Source organism: Plutella xylostella, chromosome 19 (assembly GCF_932276165.1).
Source record: "Plutella xylostella chromosome 19, ilPluXylo3.1, whole genome shotgun sequence".
In the NCBI taxonomy this organism is placed as follows: Eukaryota; Metazoa; Arthropoda; class Insecta; order Lepidoptera; family Plutellidae; genus Plutella; species Plutella xylostella.
Genome location: NC_063999.1, coordinates 2,035,129 through 2,058,851, shown reverse-complemented (window position 1 = coordinate 2,058,851; position 23,723 = coordinate 2,035,129). Strand labels below are relative to the sequence as shown.

The 23,723-nt window shown below is 37.1% G+C and overlaps 1 protein-coding gene across 1 annotated transcript; it reads right to left on the bottom strand.

The window, feature by feature from the left end:
* Positions 1 to 1,709: 1,709 nt before the first annotated feature.
* On the bottom strand, positions 1,710 to 18,790 carry LOC105392287 (hemocyte protein-glutamine gamma-glutamyltransferase). Its single transcript, XM_048628020.1, has 15 exons — positions 18,621 to 18,790; positions 15,984 to 16,073; positions 14,528 to 14,658; positions 13,949 to 14,073; positions 12,363 to 12,495; positions 9,705 to 9,888; positions 8,867 to 9,084; positions 8,250 to 8,456; positions 7,848 to 8,067; positions 7,246 to 7,404; positions 6,519 to 6,639; positions 6,037 to 6,145; positions 5,351 to 5,511; positions 4,684 to 4,875; positions 1,710 to 3,596 (listed from the first exon to the last, which is right to left on the bottom strand). The coding sequence occupies exons 2-15, from the start codon at positions 16,052 to 16,054 to the stop codon at positions 3,507 to 3,509; spliced, it is 2,121 nt and encodes a 706-aa protein (XP_048483977.1). The 5' UTR covers positions 16,055 to 16,073; positions 18,621 to 18,790; the 3' UTR covers positions 1,710 to 3,506.
* Between the last annotated feature and the right edge of the window lie 4,933 nt (positions 18,791 to 23,723).

The window sequence follows — 23,723 nt, the reverse complement described above, 5'->3', positions numbered from 1 at the left end:
TTCCAAATTTCATTAAAATCGGTTCAGCCGTTTTGACGTAAAGAAATAACAAACATACACACATACATACATACATACATACACATAAACACTTACAAACTTTCGCATTTATAATATGAAGTAGGATCACGACTCACGACCCATGTATCGAATTAATTTTAATTGCTTTATTTTATTCTTTAGCATGGCATCACTTCCTACTAAATTCAGGGATAATAAACCTTTTTAATCAATTTCAAAAAAAGATTGTCTATTCGGTAAGTACATATAATATGTTCGGTATGTATGTAAGATTATTGGAACTGCACCATATTGACATATGACAATATACGAGTATCTAATAAACAAATATTCAAAATTTTATAAATGTTTATGTACCTATGTACGTTTCGTTTATATGCTTGTTGGTATGTATGTTTGTCCACGCATATCTCCGAAACGATTGATCCGATTGTCACTATTCTCTTTAAGGGTTCCGTACCTCAAAAGGAAAAAAAGGAACCCTTATAAGATCACACTTTGTTGTTACCACCTTTTTTCTCGGAAACGGGTAAAGATATCAAGCTGATATTTCGTATAGATGTACATAATTATGATGAAATTAAAAGGAAAACTACCTCAGGTAATTAAGTATACTTGTACGGAACACTCACTGGCTCAGTCGGGTAAGCGCCCGCTTCTCAAGCAAGAGATGCGGGTTCGAATCTCGGCGCTGACATGTAGGTAACAATGAGTTCTTTGAATTTAAGTACAATGTATACCATCGCTCTTACGGAGAAGGAAAACATCTGTGATCATATGTGAACCCACCAACACCGCAGTGGACCAGCGTGGTGGGAAATGGTCCAAGCTTAGGAAGGCAGTATGGAGATGCTGGAGGCGGGTTCCGCTCATCTGGCATAATCTTTATTGACCAAAACTCATTTCGCATAACTCGTATGGTCTAAACTTTTTTGGTCGAACCATCACTTTGCCAAGACTTATGTGGCATAAGGCTCGTTTCGTCTAAAACTCTTTAGGCACAATCTTTAAACACCTAAGTTTCGTTTGCTCAAATTTATGTTCGTCTATACCTATGTATAATCTTGTTTCTCCTAATGTTATCTTAATAAATAATATATTAAGTATGTAGTAAATGTACAAATTGTGGTATTTTTCTCCTACATCCCGAAAATCACGATATTGTATGATAAAAAAATCGAAAGTTTTTAGATATATTTTCTACGACAGCGATAATTATATAAGATAATTGAGATTATCTTTAATTGTATTTTTCACTGTTTGTAATATATTTAGGTAGGTACGGTAATTATTTCTCACCGTAGGTAAATCCCCTTTTAATTTGGAGCGCCGCACTTAATAAAATGGATACAGGGACTAAAAAAAATATATTATAGTCTCAGATGTCCAGACTCGTATTGAAAAAGTGCCCAGCCCAAAAAGGTTTGTGATCTCTGATTTGTCTAAAATTGATAACTGTCAGAATTCCGTAAGATTACTAATAACAGTGTATACGCGTGACGTCTCGCTCTATCCTATGGGGTAAGTGTGAGTGGGAGTGAGATGGCTGTACGATGTGACGTCGCATCGCAGTTTTGTGTTCAATGCTCTTATTGTTTAATTTTTCAGCTGTTTTTATGAATTAAACATTTTTAGGGATTAGACTGGGGCTGTGTAATTTTTTGCCGATTACTCAATCGAAATGGTACAATAGGACCGTTCCTGATAAATTTATAGATGATAGGTGAGTTTGTTTTTACAATTAGATTCCTGGTTTTCTTTTAGTTGGACTTTTGATGGGTAGTTTTGAAGGAATTGTAGTTAGTGTAGGGTAAACGGTATACAGCTTACATAAATAATAATAATAATATGTCAAGTGCGCTTTGAGCCAATCACAAACCACTGCCATTGGTGTTTAGAATGTAAAAGCTACTTTAAGGCGTTCAACTAAACTGAATAAGATCTAAGGACTACTCGTAAACTTTTGGTTTTGTATGCAATTGAGAATATCTAGTGGATACTAAGTCAAATAGTTTTAGTTCACCATTTGTATGTAGGATAAGCAAAATTGGATTTACTTACTGTCATTCCTTTTTAGAGCAATACTAAATACTTAAATATATACCTAAGTCCTTTTATATGATGAGTAGCAGTTGAACCATCGAAATTTTAAGTGATTATAGTAAAACCACAAGTCTTATCAAATAATTATCATTAAGTATTGAACAATTTCAATTAAGTACTTTTGAATAAGCAATGCGTAGAAAAGTCTAATATATTATTGTTTGGGAATCGAATAGAAAAATACTGTTACATATTAGCGTAAGGCTGACTGCAATAATTTTAAATACCTACTTAATTAAAATAAATTGTTTTTTAAACGAATAATTATCTCAGTTTGAAGTATTATGAAATTAACTTTTAGGTCAATATTGGTACAAAACGAGTCTAAATTATAGATATTTATAACCTGTACTGTACATTTTATTACGCGACCGTGTTAACCTCAAATCCAAATAATTAATATTTATCATTCTATATAGGATAAAAAAGAGATGATAATCAATAATACTTTTTTTGCATTTTATAAGGTGAGTTCCTTTCTGTTTCCATCCAAACAAAAAACAACTTATATCAATGTATAAAAATCCCTGTGCGTTGTGTGATAATGATAATTTATAAATATACATAATCGTTATATTATTTATATACAAAATACCAAGCTTGTTGAGTTTTTTTTTATTTAAACTACAATATCAGAGAATGAATTTCCTAGTTTTAAGCTTAAGACGTGATGAGCGATGAATTGGTGATGTTTCAAGAGTTTCTTCTCAAGATTATTCTATGTTCTTTTGTACAGATTTGTATAAAAGAAATTTCAATGCATGGTTCTATAGATTTAGAAAAAATGTCAAGCGGTTTTAGGTTACAACTATAGTTTGTACACCGTCATATTTGCAGATTAAATAACGACTTTAGTATATTTCGTACTTTTCTATGATTTGTCATTGAAGTTAAAATCTGCAGATATGCCTACGGTTAGTGTCGTGTAAGCAATGTAATGAAAGATCCTCAAATGCGGTTGAGGGCTCAACCAAATAAACGTTGTTTCTTAAATAAACTGATGTTTTATTGAAAAATATACATTTGCACAGGTTTAATTTGCACTTATGTATAATGTGCTACGGTCTAAAAAACGGATATCAAAAATAATTTAGTTTCTACCTGTTATTTTTTGTTGTTGTTTAAAAAATGTAAGTAAATATAATAGTATATGGCACATATCAATATACCCAACAGTTTACTTTAAGCTTACGGTACTAAGTACATAATTATCTATGTACTTATAAAATTAATTTCATATAAAATCTAAACTATAAACTTAACATACAGCACAACATAAACTGATTATCGTATAAAAAAATACTTCGCAATAACATTACATCCTTAGTACAAAGAAGAGAGCTAAATTATAGTATTATCATGATATATGTATAAATATATATTTAATCAAAGACTTCAGCACTCGCCGCGCCGCTGATGTCCTTCAGTTCTTTAGACTTGAACGTCACCACAAAATTGATGGGGCCGGGTTTCTGAAACAGAAATGGTAAGTAAAATAAGGAGGTAATACATACTACACCGTTTCAAATATGCGTGCTTATACGAAGGTTACATAAATTATAATAATGATAGTATGTAGCTACCTATGGCCCAAATAAATGGCTGCAAAGAATGTCATCTCATCATTGGTTTCCTAAAATTTATGCCCAACAACCTAGACCTACATATAATTCTCTTCCGTAAAAGCTCACACCTGATTTCCCCGAGAAACTAAGAGAGATACTGATCTTAATGGACAACATTTCAAAAAACTAAAGCTGCTATAAATCGAAAACCATTTCGAGATTTAGCTCTAAAGGCCACAAAAAAAATGTTATTGTATTTATTGGATGTATCATTTTAGAGAAAATCATAAAATAGTAAAAAAGTGCTGATGTCGTCATGCATCAGGTGCGATGCATTTTGGTGATCAAAGCCCATAGATTTAAAAATAAAGTAACTGTCACTTTCATTTTTGATTGACGTTGACGTTTTATCGTGACGTTGTTGTTTATTTGGGTCATTTTCATTAATTCTGTTCTGACACTTTCTGACTATTTTTTTTATTTATTATTAAGAGATGACCTCTATATAATATGTCCCAGAGCATGCCACCGCCTACACAGTTGAAAAAATGCTTCTGCTTATTTTTTTACATGATAAGTACCTACTTTCCATCATCCGAAATATCAATGTCATTTGAAAATGACCCATTTGTTGGTTGCCATGTAAATAAAGTTTAAATGTCACTTGTCAGTGTCATTTATGTTTTTTTTCGAGACTCAGGCAATAGACAAAAATAAAAATTGAGCCTAATATGTGACGTCACTTCCGGTTTTAAAATAATTAACTTTAAAGTTAAAAATAACATGCAAAACTTAATGTATATACAAAATAAAAAAATACGGGTCCACTAATTTTCTATAAACTTTCCGAATAGCTAATAAAAATATAGGGTAAAGAAAATGAAATGTTGTCCATTGCATTATTTGATGTTTAAACGTTTTTCAACGAAAATAAACCAATTTTCACTCTCCACCAAGCAAGCCACCAACAAAAATAACAACCGAAATCACTCACAAGCGGCATAACCGGAATCTGCCCGGTCACCAGCTCCTTAGCCCCAACATCTTCTATCGGCAGCGCGAGCGTGCGGCCCGAGATGCCTGATGACGTCACCCGGAACTCGCAGCCGGTGAGGGGCACGTCGAGCGGGTTCATGAAGGAGAGGGCTACCGTGGCCGGCTGGCTGGCTAGGAGCTCGTCTGTGAACTGTGGGGGGAAAGAGGAGGTTATTTGATGGTGCCACGCTGTTATTTTTCCGAGGTTAGCGTAGAGTATTTCAACGACCCCGACGTCGCAACGCAGTTTTGTGTACAAGCACTATAGTTCCACAATCTATATTTTATTCTGAGTTAAAAATAAACACCTATCCTATAGGATAGCAACAGGTGCTACAACCTGGCAATTTATTCTGGGGGGGTACCATACTGCTGAGGGTACCTACACGTGCGTAGAGATGAGTAGTTTGAGTAGGTACAGGACTTTTTAGTAAAGAAAGTTTCATCGAATAAGCTTCAACTGTTATATTTGTCCGGCGCACCCTAAACACTCAGCTACTGCCGCTAACCTGACTAGCCATCACCTCAGTTACAAACGCTAGACCAGCTCTAGCATTCCCCACTCACACAAGATTCCTATTTATAAAGTAGTGACAAGACAACTTTCCTCGCAGCTCCATCCATACCTTAACAGAGATGATAGGCTTGAGCACGGCGAAGTCATCATCATCGGCCCAGGATTGCTTGGTCTCGTCCACGATGGCCATCGCCGTGATCTTCAGGTTGCCGTATTCCACCAGCCGCGTCAGGTACTCCTCGGGGGTGACCTGGATGCTGATCTCCTCGCCTGTGAGATGAATTAGAGTAGAAATTGAGGGCCAATGGGGAGAAGAACTAAAAGCTCATTACAGATGGTGCCCTAGACGAGTGTGCCTGATTCCCCAGTTCTAATTGATGGCTCAATTGCCATTTTTTCTCCCTAATAATGTCATTGATCAGAACCTGAAAGGCACACTCGATTGTGCTGCCAAAGTTTCACTTGGTTTTCTTCCCCGTTTATTGGGCCTAATTTGGACTGCAACCTAAAAGACGATAGGTCTTTCTTACTGGATTTCAGGCTGTACCATTCTATCGGATTTAGAGCTTTTACATATTCAACAAAAGATAGTAGTTACCTTTTCTAAACAGTTTGCTCTCAAAAGTCGCTAATGAATAAATTGATGACGCCCTCGCACTCATTTAGGCTTCATCCAGTATGATTTATATTATTTCCAAAGTATTCAGGTAGGATAGGTAAGTAGTTAACTACTCAACTAGGTATATTTGTGAACATTGTATCTGCGAGGAAAACAAAAAAAAAATAAGGTCTTACGTTTCCCAGGTCCGACAAAGATTTTCCCCTCAGCTTTCTTGACGACTTGCGACTTGACTCCGTTGTAGAAGATGCTGGTCGCTGACAGCACCGCCTTTATGTTGCGACCCTGGAAAGAACAACCATTTTTATGCATGAGCTTTAAATTTATCGACATGACTGATTATCATGGTCATTACATTATAGAAAAGAAACCTAAACCACCAACTAAAGAAAAAATATGACCTAAACTCTGTCTTCGTTGTTCTATGTGGCCAGTCATTCATGCTTATTCAGCACAGTTAGTATTTTCGTACCATCATCAAAAGCTCAGTAAATTTTTGTACCGTTCACCGAGTGTTCATATAGAATCATATACCTAGTCTATCCTCAGTATAGTACTAACTAACTGTCTCTACTGGACACCACATAGGTAGGTATTGTAGGGCAGTATAGACCAATGCGGACTCGGGTGTACCCTCTCAATGGACAGAACATGATACCTCGTCGGAAGTGTTGGTGATGTCGACGCAGATCCGGAACTCCTCGCCGATGAACACGGTGTCGATGTCGCGCAGGCTGAACTGCACGTCGCTGCTCGTGTTGTTGAGCACCGCGTAGTATCTGGGGAAAGAGGGGTTTTATTTATAAAGGGAAGTTTATTGTTTTGGTTAAATTTAAGTGCTGTAGAAACTTAGTTTTTCTTAAAGGATTTTGACCGGTATGTAACATTTTATGTAATAGGTATGTTATGTACCTACTTATTCACTATAAAATAGGGCATTTTAAGTACTTTCGACATTCGTTCGTCGAAGAAACCTGATTAGAAGAAGCAGTAAAAAAGGCATTTCATGATTTTTTACAAAATATGTATATTAACTATTTGATCATTTCGAAACAGTATAATTTTTTGGCAATTTTGGGGTCGTAAGGGTCGACTATCGGGTAATTAGGGCATATGTAAGGGAGAAAGAGATGAATAGTGTGTCCAATTGCATGTAGTACCTAGGTCATCTGATGACTAGTAGTCATCTACATCACAGGAGAACGCATTTACCCCACTAGTCAATGACTAGCCAATGACACCACGAACAGCGGGCGGGTAACGTCTCCCGTGGACCGTGTGACTTGTGGGTAAGTTGTCACAGGATTCTATCCCGTGCACGTTTTCTCTATTTCTCTCCACCCTGAAAATTCCTTGATTGAAAAGTGTATCCATCCCCTTCTCACCTCTTAGCCCTCTCGCTCTGTCTCACTCCGTTCATGAGCGCCAGTCGCTCCGAGGCGGACCCCTCCGTGTGCTTGTACTGGTGCGTGATATCCTCCCGATCCTCGTCTCCGTTCGGGTCGAACACGTAGGGCTTCTTCGTTAGGATCATCTTGCCGATGCTGAGGGGAATTAAAAGGTTTTAAGTGGTGGTTTTAGAGTTGACAGTAGCGGTGTTGGTTTGTGAGGGAGCTTATATAAATAAACTCACGAGCAATGGAAAAGTTTCAGTGGCATATGGAACAGCAATGGCAGGTGGATTTTTTTCAGTGTATTTCTTCAAAACGTGATTCAGCCAATGAAGTCGAAGATAGTTTAAAAGGAATATGAAAAGTCATCTTGTACCCCCTGCAGGTTGACTGGCAGAAATTGCTTTTAGCATTAAGTCCACCTGATTGTACATTATTACTATAGTATATTGTACAATAAAGTATAAATAAAATAAAATAAAAGTGACATTTTAAAGGCGGAAGAAACTACACCTTATCCTGTAATCCGTATGCATATTATCTTCTGATAAAGTGAAGCTTAGGTAGTTACAGTCAAAAGCTCAAGTAATACTCACTAGTAGTTCTTAGTATCCACGATGCTCCAGCCGGTCTCCGACTCAGGGTCTCGCCTCCACCGCATCAGGTCAGCGTTGACTGTCGCCACCATGAAGCCCACGTCATAGCTGAGGCCCAACACCCCTTGCTTCACGGCTTCTAGAGGCGCTGGACCACATTGGTAGAGACCGGAAGATTTCTCTTGGGGTGTTGCGTCAATCGATTGCCATCCACCGAAACCTGCACATAACGATCCCTTGTACTACTATACTACATATAGGATAGAAGATCTTCATCAGCCATATACTGTGGCGAAACAACTAGTAAACTTATAGAGATAGGCTACTGCCATTCTCTCGTCCTCTTATAATACGAGTATGGTGCTCTTATCCCAAACGTTAATATAGCACATAAAGACTCACCAGCCGGCAAGTCAGGCCTCGCCATCCAGACATCATTCCACACATGGTAGTTCCAGATAGAGTCGACCCCCTCAGGGTTGTTCGGGTCAAAGTCCAGGTCGTCCATATTCTCCGTATAGTACTTGTCGACTGAGAGAGAGCTGTTTGCGTCGTGGGCGGAGACGATGTTGGTGACGGCGCGGCATGGGATGCCGAGGGCTCTGCAGACTAAGGAGAAGAGGAGGTTTTAAGGCATATTTTAGCGTAATTTACACGACGCAAGTTTCTTGCCTTTAATTGTATGCAACAGGCACTGAAACTTGCTGATAGAGAGTCTGTTAACTATGAAGCTACTTACGAGTATATACGATGTTGTCAGATTAACGCAGCCTTGCTATACCATCATCTAACATTAGCAATGGGCAATCCTTTAGCAGCATTGCAATAAAATACCAGAGCTGATTGGATTTGTAGGGAGGATGAGGATGTGTAGAGGACTGTAAGGATTATTGATTGCTAATTTTAGATGATGGTACGGTAGCAGCACGCTAATTCCTCATTATTCGTCATTGGAGTATACCAGAATAATTTTTTCCGGATTGCTACTATTTGCTACAGCATAACGTCCAAATACTAACTAGTAACAACGACCCCGGCGAACACCCAGCACTGTCCGTAGGGCACCTCCTGCTGCGTCTCCAGGAACTGGCGCAGGATGTCCACGGAGTTGGTCCACTCGGTGGGCGCCGTGCCGTCCTCGTATTGGCCGTCCCAGCGACCAATCAGGATGCCCTGGTCGTCGTTCGAGTTCACGATGCGGGATATAGCGCGAGAGACTTTCACTGGGTCGCCGCGGCTGGAAGAAGAGAGAGGGAATTGAATTTTGTCTTCCATGTAGGTTTAAGCCCTCATCTTAGCCACTACTAAAGTCACTAGCTGCACAATACCAGTCCAACGGACACAAACAAAATAATATAATAATGATCCTGGATATTTGGCATCGCCCATGATGCCACGGTGTGCTTGACTATGCAGGAACTCGTGATAGGTACCTAACTCATTCTAGATTCTAGGAGTCTTTCAAAGACATAGAGAGTATATATAGCTAGGTCCCCATTCAAAACCCCTTTCGTGCTGAAGCGGAATAAGACACTACAAAGCCCACCAAAATCCCCATTAAAACCCCAAAATTACTGCTGAAAAGTGTGCTGGTCTATGAACTGGTGATACGTCTCTCGAGGAGTTACTCATTTCGTGCGAAAGAAGAAAGAAAACATTTATTTGACATAATGAACAACAAAAACAGAAAAATAAAAAGAAAAAGAATACAACAAAAAAATAGCAATACAGGAATAAATACAACATAGTACAAACAAACAAACTAGGTTGCTGTCCAGAGCGTCAAATCGGCACCTGCTCAGCATGTGCTGACACTATAAAGCATACCAAAAGCCCCATAAAAAACCCCAAGCTTACTGCTGAAACGGCACGCCAGCTCTGTCCAGCGCGAACATGCAGGCCGGCAGCGCGGCCTCGTCGAACTGCGCGAAGAGCCACGCGCGGCCGCGGCTGCTGCGCGCCGGGCCCACCCACACCTTGCCCACGTCGTTGAGGACGTACTCTTGCAGGAGCTCTGTTTCTTCCATGTAGGTTTGGTCGTCTGGGGAGAGGGGGGCATGTTTATGAAGAGCATGGACAAGATCAAGAGTTTAGTAGGTACATATTTTTGGGATCATAAAGGCTTTTTCTAACAAGACGCGTTATAACGCGCCTCAGAGCGCTACCTTGACACCGCGTTGCGTTGCGTACTGCTAGCGCTGGCGCCTAGCTGGCGCTCTGTTTGATGGTATTTTACCATAGTAGTACAACACATCTTAGCGTCATAGCACTCATAGCACTCATAGCGCTGCGTAAAATTAGCGCTTTGACGCGCGCTAGTACCGCGCTCTGTTTTACCATGATAAAGATAATACACAACCTAAAAGATAACTAAAATTCGTTTCGGTGGTTGAGTCTGCTTCAGCTAGCTACAGCCCTAAAGCCTGGCAGTGCTCTCATCACTAGCCGTTCACTAACTAGCCCATGACTTTGTTCAGTGGTATAAGTAGAAAATATTTGGAACTTGAACCGAAATGAAATATAAAATATTTACACGTGTTCAAGTTTTTCAATATAGTAGAGACCCAAATTTTAACCAACTTTTTAACCCTACCTATAGTTAGGTACACCTTGGGTATGTCCAGGTCCAGGTATCTATGTAAGATCAGTTTAAACATTAAGTTGTAAAAGTCTACTTCCTAGTTACTCCTTAGCTTGGTAGGTACCTACCTATACCTACCTTATTGCAACAACAACAAAGGGTCAAGTTCAAAATCGCATTTATCAATTTGTACGGTACTCACAAACCAAGGCTATAGATTGGCAAGTTGCTTGGCGACCCTCCTTGCGGGGTGAAAGACGCGGAGGGGACGAGGTACCCAAGACGACAGCGGGTAGCGGGAGGGTAGCGGGGAAGGGCAACGCGTGCACTGCATGTCATTGTTACGGCAGTCTCGGCCGCGCAGCCGAGGCGGCCACATGTCTTATATATTCTGTCATAATTTGAGTGCGACCCACATCAGATCATTGATCCTGAGACCATTAGTCTTAGGATGAGTGTTGAGGCCTTTTTAATATTATCATTATATTATTATTAGGTATCTATAATTCGTCAACAAAATAACGTTAAAAACAACAAATCGTATAATGTCTCAATATAGGGGCTTCTTGTAGAACAGCGTACCGGATCAGTCATGCTACGCGGCTAAAGGTTGGTACTGCGCAGTCAGATACGAAAAAGTAAACAACAAAGACGAAAAGTCCATATGACAGTTCGTCAGTTGTCAGTTCTTGTAACTAGGAAAGCAACCAAAATTTATGTGATTTAATGAAAGTAATTAATGAGCAAAACACAGAGAAAAATTACAAAATTGATGAAATTTTGAAAGAAAATGGTCATATCGTGCTTCGCCTACCCCCATACCACCCGGAATTAAATCCTGTTGAACTTGTGTGGCGGTACGTGAAAGACGAGCTCGCAAGAACGTCGATTGACTCTAACTTAGATAAAGAGATAAAATACTTAGAGTTGCTTTTCTCTAATTATTCCCCTGAAAAGTGGAGAAATTGTGACGACCATGTCATAAAAAAATAAGACGAATATTATAAATCTGATAGAGTATTTGACGATGTATTGGACAGGTATGTTATTGTTTATTTATAATTTAATGTAAATTAAACATAAAATATTATAGGTGTACACTGAACTAATATGACTGGCGTACTCTAGTACATTATACTTCAAAGTAGGTATAATGTTTTTTGGTTTTTGTCTTAGATGTATAATTGAAGTTAATGAAAACGATGATGAAGATGAGGATGACGACGACGATGAACAAGTTCAAACAGAGAGTGAACATGAAAGTGACATGGAAATTGATTTATAAAATAAAACACTTTTACATAAATAAATTCAAATTGGTAGATATTCTGAAGGTAAACATCCAAATTTTAATGCTGTCAAACTATAAATTTTAAGCAAAATATGACATTTACGGGAACAGTCATAGAATAAAATTTTACTTACGTCAGAAATAGTTATAAGCTATCGCGAGATTAATCCGGGCACACTTTTCTACGTGTGTAGCATGTCGTGCTACCTCGCCCCCGCCACTTCTTTCACCCCGCAAGGAGGGTCGCCGAGTAACTTGCCACATTATAGGTACCGTATACGCCTTTAACAATTTGAGTTCACTTCTATAAATAAACTCACATGCTTCGCCAATACAGCAACAAAGAAAACAAACTTATTTGTGCAACTAACTACCTATCCGACATAGTAAAAAACATTAAATCATTATTATTACTTACATAAATGTATAGGTATTTCCTAAATATGAAAAGCTATATTCTGTAAGTACATAAATGTATGGTATTTTAACTATAAATGTGGCAGAAATTTCGCTACCGGACACCCAAGACCCCAGTACAAATATCTGTCTTTTAAACAAATATCTGCCCACCCGGGAATCGAACCCGGGACCTTCCGCATAGCAGTCACGATCACTAACCACTACACCAGATGAAAGTACTCACCAGGGTTCCAAGGGTTAAACAGTATATACAGGTCGGACTCGAAGTCGTACACCTCCCTCAGGTTGGTGCCTCTACGCCGGGTCACCACGCGGACGGACCAGCTGCCCACTGGCAGCGTCACTGGGGTGGATACCTGGTGATGGAGAGCATACCATGAGTAAGTATAAGTTTTTTTTTAGTTATCTATCACGGCCTAACGTGGCAATAAGGTAGCGTTGTATGATACTACACAAACATATGGAAAAAGAACAGCGCCAACGTAGTCACTTGTCATAAAAATTGCTATCGATTTGAGTTGTTCAGTTGAGCACTGTTAGTGCCAATATTCGAGTTACATTTAGGTATGTCGGTGGAGGGTAACTTAAATGTTACAGTTGTAAGCAAATACATTTATTTATTACTAGCTGTTCCGCTGTTCTGTAGTTTTGGCGTGAAAGAGTAACAGACAGACAGACAGACAGACAGACACAGTTACTTTCACTTTCTTTATAATATTAGTAAGGATGTATTCTCAGTGTCAGTGATAGTATATAAGTATGTTAGTAGAAGTAAGTAGAGGTATTCATTCGTCAAATACCTAGACTAAACATTCTAGCAATCTCTCTATTAAACTTTAAGTAGGCGAGTATGTACACCCATGATCATTAGTATTTAGTACTCAATCTTTTATTGCATCCATAATTTAAATCTGCTTATGCAATCTTTTGTGATCCAGCAGCAAAAAACAGTAAATTGGAATATTATGCAAAATTTGCCGTGATGACTTTGAAATTATCGATGCATAATTATTGACATAAGTAATGTAATTGCATAAACGTGATGTCGATGTCGGTGCAACAAGAAGACTAGTTTCTTTTGACCTAAAATAAAATATATTTAAAAATTAGTTATCCACGTAGGTAAATACTTCCTGAAGGAAAATATAAGCATAATTATTTAACACTAAATACTTAACTAAATGAAAAATAACTTAAGAAACTAAAATACAGTAAAAATGTGCTCTATAAAGTAAAGGTTATTTATGAAAATACTTAATGTCTCTTGGATGACTACCTATACATATATTATGTATAATAAGTAGGTAGGTATATAAGACAAATATAGAATAAATTATAAGTAAGTAGAATCAAGCTATAGCTAATTAATTATGTAATCCGATTTTATACTTGGCTCTGGTATTTGATTGTTTTATTTGTGTGTTAAACCGTCTTAAGAATTTGGAGCCAATTTAAGCTCATTACAATAAATTGGTCATTTATATGACTGCCTTTAAAGAACTTGACCCATTGTATTTATATTTACTTTACATAAGTAGTAAGGTAGCCTGTTTGTTAAGCCCAATTTAAAGGTTCAGAATATGGCACACCTAACAAAACCTAACCATCTTCATTAACAATTAGGCACACCTAATAGATACTAGTTACAATAGTGCTGAGGGTAACTCAGCACCGGCTTCAACATGGAATTTCAATTTCTTAAGCTTTTATACTATGTACCTACCAAACCAGATTTTTTTTCGTGAATTTTCATTAAACCTGACCAAACCAGGTGTACTTAGTACCTTTTTCTTAGCTATAAGTACCAACCTCAAACATCATGTTGTCGTCCTGCACATCGGTGATCCGGGCGGACCAGATCCCCTTCTCCGGGACGGATTCCCGCTTGATGAACACCGAGCCCATCGTGTCCTTGTCCAGCTGGGGGTTCTCGCCTGGCAAGGAAATATGAGATATGGTTACTTTGTTGATTTCCTACTAGTAGAACAGGAGGGTTCTCGCCTGGGAAAAGGAGTCCAGGAGTTGTGGTTATTGTTGTCTTGTTAAGTTCCTACTGATAGAAAGAATCTGTTGGATTGTTAATAAAGATTTTTATTCTATCTAGGGGGTATAGACAGCTGTTTATCAGCAGCGCCGATGCCGTCTAGAATCCCTAAAATCCTTGTCAACTACTGGACATTTGCTACTCCACATTTACGTAAGTAGTCCATAATGGGCTCGTCAACACTACGTATCTCAGATCATACTCTCTCTAGATTTTGGTAGTTTGTGGTGGTGGAAAGATTATCCAGTCTGTGTAGGGACTTTACTAACTGCTCGGACGCAAAATTCAGCATAACGTATGGCTCTTGTCTCTCACCACAGCCAAACAGCTCACCCATCACTCACCCAGCACAAACACGAGCTGCACCACGTCGTTCTCCTCATCAATGGGCCGCTTGAACCGCACCACTCCGCTGAACGGCTGCCCGCGCCGCACCACCGCCGTCGTGGGGTTCAGCTCGTTCACCACCTCGTATCTGGGGGGACAGGGGGGATGTCAGGTGATGGGTGCACGAAAGGAAATTTCATATGAGGGGGGGCGCAGGGGGGTAGCGAGTGGAGATAGCAGGTGATGGGTACGAAAGGAGCTTTCGTAAGTGAGGTATAGATAGATAGATAGAGTACTCTTTATGTGTACCCGAAGATATAGGTAATCAACAATTTTACATTAAAAGAAAGGAGGACTTTTAACTGCTTATAGCGATCTCTATAAGACAACCTTTGGATGGATGGACTAAAAGATACATAAATATGGTACTATAAATGTACGTGTGGCGTATTACCATGTGCTTAAATAAGAGGTGTATAATAATATATTATGTGAACGCATTAATACGATTAGACAGCTAGCGGTCAGTTATAAATGTGTATTTATAAATATTGTGGCGAAGATGCTGCTTGAAATCATTAGCTAGTTAGCTAAGTACCTCCTAAGTGTTTTCCCCGTATACGTATAATTATTTTTAAAGAATTCGTTTAACTACTTTATTTCTTGTGTATAAGTACGAGTACCTAACCTATGTATGTTATGAATGATTATATACTTACTTAGAAATATGTAAGTACATAACATATTTTTTATAAGAATTATATTTTTTATCTGTAAAAAAATATTATATTCGCATCCGCCTGATGATCATTCGTAGTAAATATATCATAGGCAAGAGCTTCAGTCCTACGCGTTTATATGCATGTGTAAACAGGTCGTGTGTAAGTTTGAATTTCTTCATTGTTATTATAAATTCTTTTGACCTTAGTAAGTAATGCACAATGGTTTTTGATCGGTATTAAGCTCTACCACCTATCAACTTCTTATAGTTATCTTCAGCCAATCCTCGCTAATGTAAGTATATTTTTTTCAATTAGTTTCAAATTTTTCCTCTCTTATAATTAATACGCGAATTAAGTATCAAAAAAGTTTCGTCGCTGACCAACAAACCTTACCTTACAGAGCTTTGCCGTGTTATTCTGTTTTTTAATCTCAGATGCTCTATTGACAAATTCTGAACGCTTCATCAACAATCGATTGTCCCGCCAATAGAACGATACGGTCACTTAATCGGGGGACAATCGACTTATTTATGATGAACCGTTCAGAATCTGTCAATTTAGTATCTGAGATTAAAAAACAGTCGTAAGAGCCAATTTCTACATAGTGGGTTAGAGCCTCTAGAAATACCAAGGATTATTACTTGGCTTTTGACACATCTGTCAAGAATTTAATATGGAGATGATGTATATTGATCAACCTTTCCCTGGTTACGATTTATCCGACTATTGTGAAATTCGAGCTTAGACTTACTTCCTCGTGTTGTGCGGCTGCGCGTTGTCCGCGGGGTAGAAGTGCACGATGTCCACTTGCAGCGGCTCCATTGTTGAATAGATTTACTAACTGCGACAAAAAAATATATAATATTATTCTTCCACCTAAATAATGTCTTCAAAAATCGTTAGTACAAATCGGTAGTAGCTTTTAACTATAACAAGTTTTTTTTTTGTAAACTTCTACTGTTCTTGTGTGTGCAAATAAATAATATTCTATTTAGAAATAGGCAGGTATACCTATTGACATGCACTTTTAAATTTTTAAATATTTTTTCTTAACTGAAAAAAACGATTTAAGTAAATAGTTGATACCGATGTTGATTAGTTAGACTACTTAACACATTAACGAAAAAACCTACATAGGGACCTAGTTAAGTACTCAACAATGTAAACATTAACAACAGCATTATTTACAAATCCTAACTTATATTATAAATGCAAAGTAACTGTGTCTGTCTGTCTGTTACTCCTTTACGCCAAAACTACTGAACGGATTTGAATGAAATTTGGTATACATATATTATGGTCTAGACCCTGAGAAAGAACATACACTACTTTTTATCCCGGAATTCTCACGGGACAACTTTTTAAGGCGAAGCCAAGCTCGCGGGAACAGCTAGTGATCTATAAGTTTGGGGTGGTTTCAGGGACTAGACATGCACCTCTTTTTTCATTCGATTATTTATAAGTGGCAATACATTTAGTTATTAGGTATACATAGTTCATTCTTAATCTAGACATTTATGAGAAAGTTTCGTTTCAAAGTTTTTTACGAGAATAATAAACTAGATTTTATTGGCAGTCTAACATTATAAAAATATTTTGTAGTTTGACACAAACACTAGGTAGGTATACCTACATTCTTGAGGCAACGACTTCAATACAGTTGGTTGCCAAGTGTACAAAATTTAAATCAGTTTTCCTTATTTTAAACGTAAATATTTTATCAAACACACATAATAATATTATAATACTATCAAGAGGTCATTGTCCTTATTCTATGCCTATATCCGTCATTTTGGTTCATTAATTTTGGTAATTTATCATTATCATGAAATAACTACTGTACTGAGGTATACCTAGCTCACGCCTCATTTGGTATTTTTCAGGATGTAGGTATTATGGATTAATATGTTTATATCAATGATCACCCAATAAATGGATGATCATATATAGGTAAGCGATAAACCTACACCATCACAAGTTTAAATTCACCTTCCTTTACATAATATATAACCCAACCATAAAAACTAGACAAACAGGTGTGAACATATTTTAACGATTCATAAAAAATACTGCTTAATAAAATCGGACGTAGTAAATCGTTTTTAATATCGATCGAATCAAGGTAGAAATATGCGAAATTGCGAATGTGTGCGAGTTCTATTATTGTACCGCGATGCAGGCGAATGGGGAACTGACTCATTCATCATTTTAGCCGCAGCAGTCACGATGAAATAATAGAAATTGAGTAAAATTTTCTAGTTATTTACTTTTCGAAATTTTATCAGTTCTTCTTTTTGAACAGCTACCATATTTATTATCAATTTTAATTTAATTAGCCTTACCCTTACCTTAGACATTAAGTATAATTTATATGTGTGAGCTATATTATGTGAACAAGTTTTAAAAGCTTTTGTAACTGTTACTGTAGAACGCTTCTATTACATCTTGATAAATAAGATTCAGCGTATAAATAAGTACTGTAAATGTAGGATGTAGGCAATATAGCATTGCTTTCCATAAAGTAACACATTAAACGGAGCTTTTATTCCTAAGTACCTACCTAGATATACCTTAGTTATTGTAGTAATACAGGCTGTTAATTTTTTTACCATAGTCGCAAGACTGTCAAGTCGCAACAGAACAAAACAGTTTTTTTTACAAATAATTATAGTACTTAATAAAAACTTATAAAGGTTTTATAACTCTACATTAGAAGATCTCACTATATCAAACTAAACGTTTTTGTAATATTTTCACGCTATAAATTTTGACCATTTCGGTGTTTATTTTCAAGCCAAACTGTGATTTTTCATAAGCGACCAGAAACAATACGGTACTTAACTACTCAATTTATATGCAAACCTAGAAATCTGTAAAAGAATCCATTCAAAACTGTACAAAAATCCATAACTTCCAAAGCAAAGCTTTACCAAAGTCATCATCAGATGCTACTGAAATTACATTAAACCCAATGGTGTACTCTACCTGTTTAGTGTTCAACTTCACCAAGTAGGTATAGAGGTAGGACTATAGGACCAGTTTTGGGCAATATACCTATGTAATAAATACGAGATTTGAAAGATAACCTAAGCTTAAATGATTGTCGTTCTGTAAACAATATTATTATATATAAGTAGCTTTCAAAATTTAAAATGATTGTAAAAGACTAAACTTTTTAAAAGTTTGAAAGAGTATGGTATGAACCTACTATAGCTACCTACTTGTTCCTATACTAAAGAGCAGAACAACAGACGTAAAGTATAGAAAGAAACTTTTTTTCAAGTAGGTACTTAGATACAACCAAAAAATATAATAATAATTTACGTGTTTATTAAATATGCAAACATTTAAAACAGGTATTTTCAAGTGCTAAGCTTAAAATACACACCTTAAAAATCACAAAATCACGCAAACACCACAGCAAAAACAACACAAACAAACTTTTATTCACCGATCGAGACGGTTATAAAAAAAAATTGCGAATGCGAATTTAAAATTTAAATTTAGAACGCGTCGCGGGCTTTGCGCGTGCGCTCACACACTGGCTGGGAACTTGCTCCAGACGGCTTATGTATGTATTTATTTAACATCTCGTAGTATTGGACGATCATCCATCGGTAGAATGACCATGAGCGCTTAGACATGATGGGACATCGGCATTAAGACGTAAGAAGACAACGAGGTAAAGTTTCTTACTGCGTGGTAGATGTTCATGTGGATAGCTAAGTAATCTGAATGGCCAATCCTATTCGAATTGGTGAGAAACCCTAGTCTTCGGCACGAGTTAGAGTCATGGTACCTTAGCTCTGCAGTTTTGTTTTTCCGAAGCTTCGGAGCGCTTTGCTTACCACCACGGCTCTATCGTCGTCTACTGCTTGAAATTTATTTTTGTTTATTCGTGCGTCGATTTAGAGACTAAACCTCCCTGCTACACAAACGGAATATAAAAATCCATAAAATGATAACAAAATGCATGGACACTCTACATTCTGACAACAAAGTTAATTCATCGCACGCGCCTTCTACAGAAGCGTTTAGTCAGTCAGCCAGTGACATTGACATTGTGACGTTGTCATAACATTATTAACAAGTATTATGACTATTTCTGACGAATAGCGAAAGAGCTTTACACATCGGGGAAACCGAAGGCTCTTCTAATTTAAAGTAAAATAAGTTTGTACTGTATTTTTTAGTTCATATGACTCCCACAACGCTAACTTTGCAACAAAAACAATTGGGACATAGAAAAGATTATTACAATTTATCGTTTGTAATTTCTCACAGAAGTACCTATCTTCAACTTGAATAAAATATACATACCTATGTAGGATCCAAATTCTCCATGTCTCTATCATCCTCCTAAACACAAAATGTATGAATCGCTGAAAACTCCGTAAGTAAGTAAGTACCGAACTAATCTACTACAGCTTATTCTAATACCTACTAATACCTGCCGCGACCTAAAAAAGTTTCAAAAAAAGTTGGATAAACCAATCACATATCGTCAATGATAGAATTATTTACTCACTCTGAGTTCAAATAGCAAGTGTTAAAACGACCGGGTGATTCCCAAAGGTCTTTCTCACAATGTCGCGATGACTAACTCCTCAATGATTACGTATAGTCGTAGAAACTACTCGTGGTAGCGCCTCACTGGTGACGTCACAATATTTGACAAATTCGTCTCACGGGGTCACTCTATATGACGAAAAACTAAGTTTCAGAGCGCTGCTGCGCGAGCCACGACTCTACCTCGTTGTATTAAACGTGCCGATTGCACGACAGCTCTCGTTCTTTCGTTTTTTGTCAGGGTAGAGTAACCCTCCAGGCGAGGTCGAGAATAGTCATCATCATCATTTATCATCATGTCCGGTGGCTATTCGGTTTTTGCCGATTCCTTTTTAAGATATCCTTTTCAAGATGTTCATTATGGCATTGTTATTTTGATTATTGTTTCCTAATTAATGTTGTGTTTAATACCTACTGAATTATTCACTGATAAACTCTGCTCTCGCGAAGCTTATTTTAATAGTGGGTTTATCATTTACTATTATCTGTTTGGACTCATTTGAGATTCCCTGATCTGAAAGTTCAATGTACGCTAATAGTATAAGTACATTCATACTTATACATATGTACCTATAAGTACTTACGTAACTTATATACCTGCTACTTTACATCGTAATCTGAAAATTATAGACCTTCAAGTCAGTATAATTATTATTGACCCGTTAATCCTAATACTTAGCATAGATTTATTCTAGTTTGTCTTGACTAGCACTGTGATCTACGAGCATAATTTTATTTAGTCATAGTCAGTCACCGTGTGCCGTAGGCGTTAATTCTTGATTACTCATTTAAAGCTTAGCTGAAGAAAATCATTATAATTTCAGTGCTTTACTTACTTATAATAACAAATCATACAGCATACATGCATTAAGACCTAGCTTAGCTTTTTTTGTTATATTATATTATTAGGATTTTTGTCTTTCCAATATTACCGCGCAAGTGGTAAACGTGAATTTTTCGAAGATAACCCACGATTATTGGTACTAAAACTTATGTGCATAAATAAGAGGAGGACCAGGATCTCAGAGCGTGTGATGTAAAGTAATAATAATGAATCATTACAATGATGGAATCAGATAGTTATGCGTGTGCAGTGGGTATTGTTATCGCGATGGGTACTAAGTTTAGTCACGGAACTTGCAAAGCTTCTGGCTCGTGAGTGCAAAGTTCATGCTAGACCCCCATGAGCCCATCTCCATTGCTCCTGTGTTCATGCCTCTTACATTAATGCAGTGACATTGAGGTGTGTAGGTATATTCAATGGGGCTTACTAGAAGACGGTACTAGAAGAATACTTAATTAGAAAAAGCTTCCCATACAAAATCTAGTTTTAATTTTTTTTTCGCTTCAAAACTCGTTGAACAAGAGTTGTTCAGAATTATAACTTAAAATCTCAATAAACAGTTTGCAGGAACCGTTTTAAACTAAATTTAAAAAATAATTACAAAAGAACCAGTCTTTGGTACAAGTTTTAAAGAGACGAGACGAAGAGGTAAAAAAACGAGACGTTTTAATGCGGCCATTGCTATCCGGTACCACTTTATTGAATAATACCTATTAGGTACGCCTTTATTTGCAGTTTTTTCTCAATTTTATCGATTACTACACTTGTTTACGACATCATACATGTACTAAAAGTATTATTCCTTCATGTAATGAGCTAAGTAAATCGTTGGTCCGCTCGTTTATATGTTGATTTACGATCTTGATGATAGATAGTAAAAGTTTGTTTTATACCTACCTACTTAATGCATAATTATTAATGAATTGTGTGTGTTAGCCGTGGTAGGTAATCGTGTTCCGTACCTTACTCATTCTTTTTTTTTCTTAAATTTAAGAGCCGTGTAGTTCCCGCCACCGCGGTCTGTCACAAGCCCTACTGATTAAAACCCATTAATTTATAAATAGGATAGGTATGTTTTTAAAAAAACTAGTCATCAGACTAATACTTACTTAATAAAAACTCAATTGGAGACCACGAGCGTAAAGGGGAATGCCCTCCGGCCCGCTGGATCAACGACGACCATAGACAAGAAGCCGGTAGTGGCTGGATGAGGAAGGCCGAGGACAGAGTGTTGTTCCTTGGGAGATGCCTATGTCTAGCAGTGGACGATAACGGGCTGATGATGATAACCTGACTAGATAGTTAGGTATATTATATGTTATTGGTTTTACCATACCTACACATTTCTGATTTACCACTGGGTTTAGACCTACAGAAATGATTATGAATTACAGGTAAAACTTTAAGACATATGGCTCCCGATCACATACGACGTTAATTATAGATTAGGTAGGCTAATGTAGTTTTAATTAATGCTTAGTTAAGTTACAGAATGATCATTAATTAAGTAGTAGGTAAACATTCTCGATAAATTGTATGTGTATGTTTATTGTAGGTATTCAGTCATTTACATGTGAAACTAGCACATTATAGCTGCGTAAAGGGAAAATTCAAAGAACTCATTGAGGTCATCAGGTCACCAGAAGATCCGTATGTATGTCCCAAGGTCTTATAGCAGGCGCCATCCTAAATTCAACACTTAGCATGGCCAGCGACTTTAGGTAGGTAGGTACCCCAGAATCGAACTTAGGACTTGATTAAACATAGTACAAGCTTTTATTCTAATTATGATGAATTAGCATGAACAGCATGTGTTAGTAAGGGATTATTAGATTATTACGAGTGATTAATTCGTCACTAAAGTGTGTCAAGAACTTCTTATATCCTGCGGGCATCTATGTAAGTATGTATACAATATACAAGCTACTTAGGTTAGATCTTACAACTAAAGGCGACGTCTTACAGGAAGGACTTATAGGAAGGTGATAATAAGGTGAAATATGTGTATTTTATATTTTTATCTTTAGGTTATTAGCTGAGCTTGCATCTAAACTAAGAATACTACTCTTACTAAGGATAGTTAATCATCATCTTCATATCGACCACTCTCAATTTTAAAGATCAAGAATCTGTCCATCCCAACCAACTTACACACAGGCAGATAAAGTTACTTAGTCACTTATAAATACCTACTCATTTTCGATTGAAGTTTAATTTCTCTGACCACCATTGCAATTGCAACATGCATTCTCGTTATGAAGACTGATGCGATGGGACAGGCAGCCTTGATGCAATTATTGAGTGCAAGGATAGTGCAGAGTTCGGCGAAATCTGTGAGTCACGATGGGCCAAACAGATGCTTCAATTTATTTTTGACGCCCTTTTCCTTCTTCAGACAGACCTCTTTTGTCTTAAAGTGGGTTACAGATATAAAAAGTCCTTGGGTTACAGTGCTCAGAAAGTCATGGAAGTCTAGATTCTAGTTACCGCAAAATTGTTGTATTTCAAACAGTTATACATTTCTGGAGACCTTTGGACATCCTAGATAAAGCGGATATATTTCTTAAAGTCAGAAACTCCTGAAAGCACTAATAAATAATAAGCTCTAAAATATTCAGGCAAGTTACAAGAGTTTGTATTCTACTGCACATGAGTAGGGTAATAAGTAGTTATGGAAACGAAATGACAATTTGTACCCCATCATTATCGTTAGCCATAACCATACGAGCAGTAAGTACCTACCTAAATATTGTACCGACGAACGCTTATAATGTAGGGTTACATCCGTATTTCGGTACTGAGGCGTACAAAACTCCTTAACTTTAGCTAAACATTTAGTAATATTTTTAAAGCGGCATTAGGTATGTCATACATTTTCTTCAGTATCTACCATTGAGTACACCCGAGTCTCTACTACTAACATAAACATTGTGTAAATATAGGTTTTACATTTTTTTTTATTTATTCATTTATTTAACTACTTATATTATCTTACAGTATAACCCCCTTATTCATAGAGAAGTTACAAAACGTTTTAACTAATAAACTGTTTTGTCCCTCTCCAACAAAGAACAATTT

Excerpts from the sequence above, each read along its gene's own strand:
- LOC105392287 (XM_048628020.1), bottom strand. The coding sequence starts at position 16,054 with ATGGAGCCGCTGCAAGTGGACATCGTGCACTTCTACCCCGCGGACAAC. Across the intron at positions 9,889-12,362 it reads GTTTAACCCTTGGAACCCTG|ACGACCAAACCTACATGGAA; the intron begins GTGAGTACTTTC and ends CCCTCTCCCCAG. Across the intron at positions 5,512-6,036 it reads CTTTGTCGGACCTGGGAAAC|GCGAGGAGATCAGCATCCAG; the intron begins GTAAGACCTTAT and ends TTCATCTCACAG.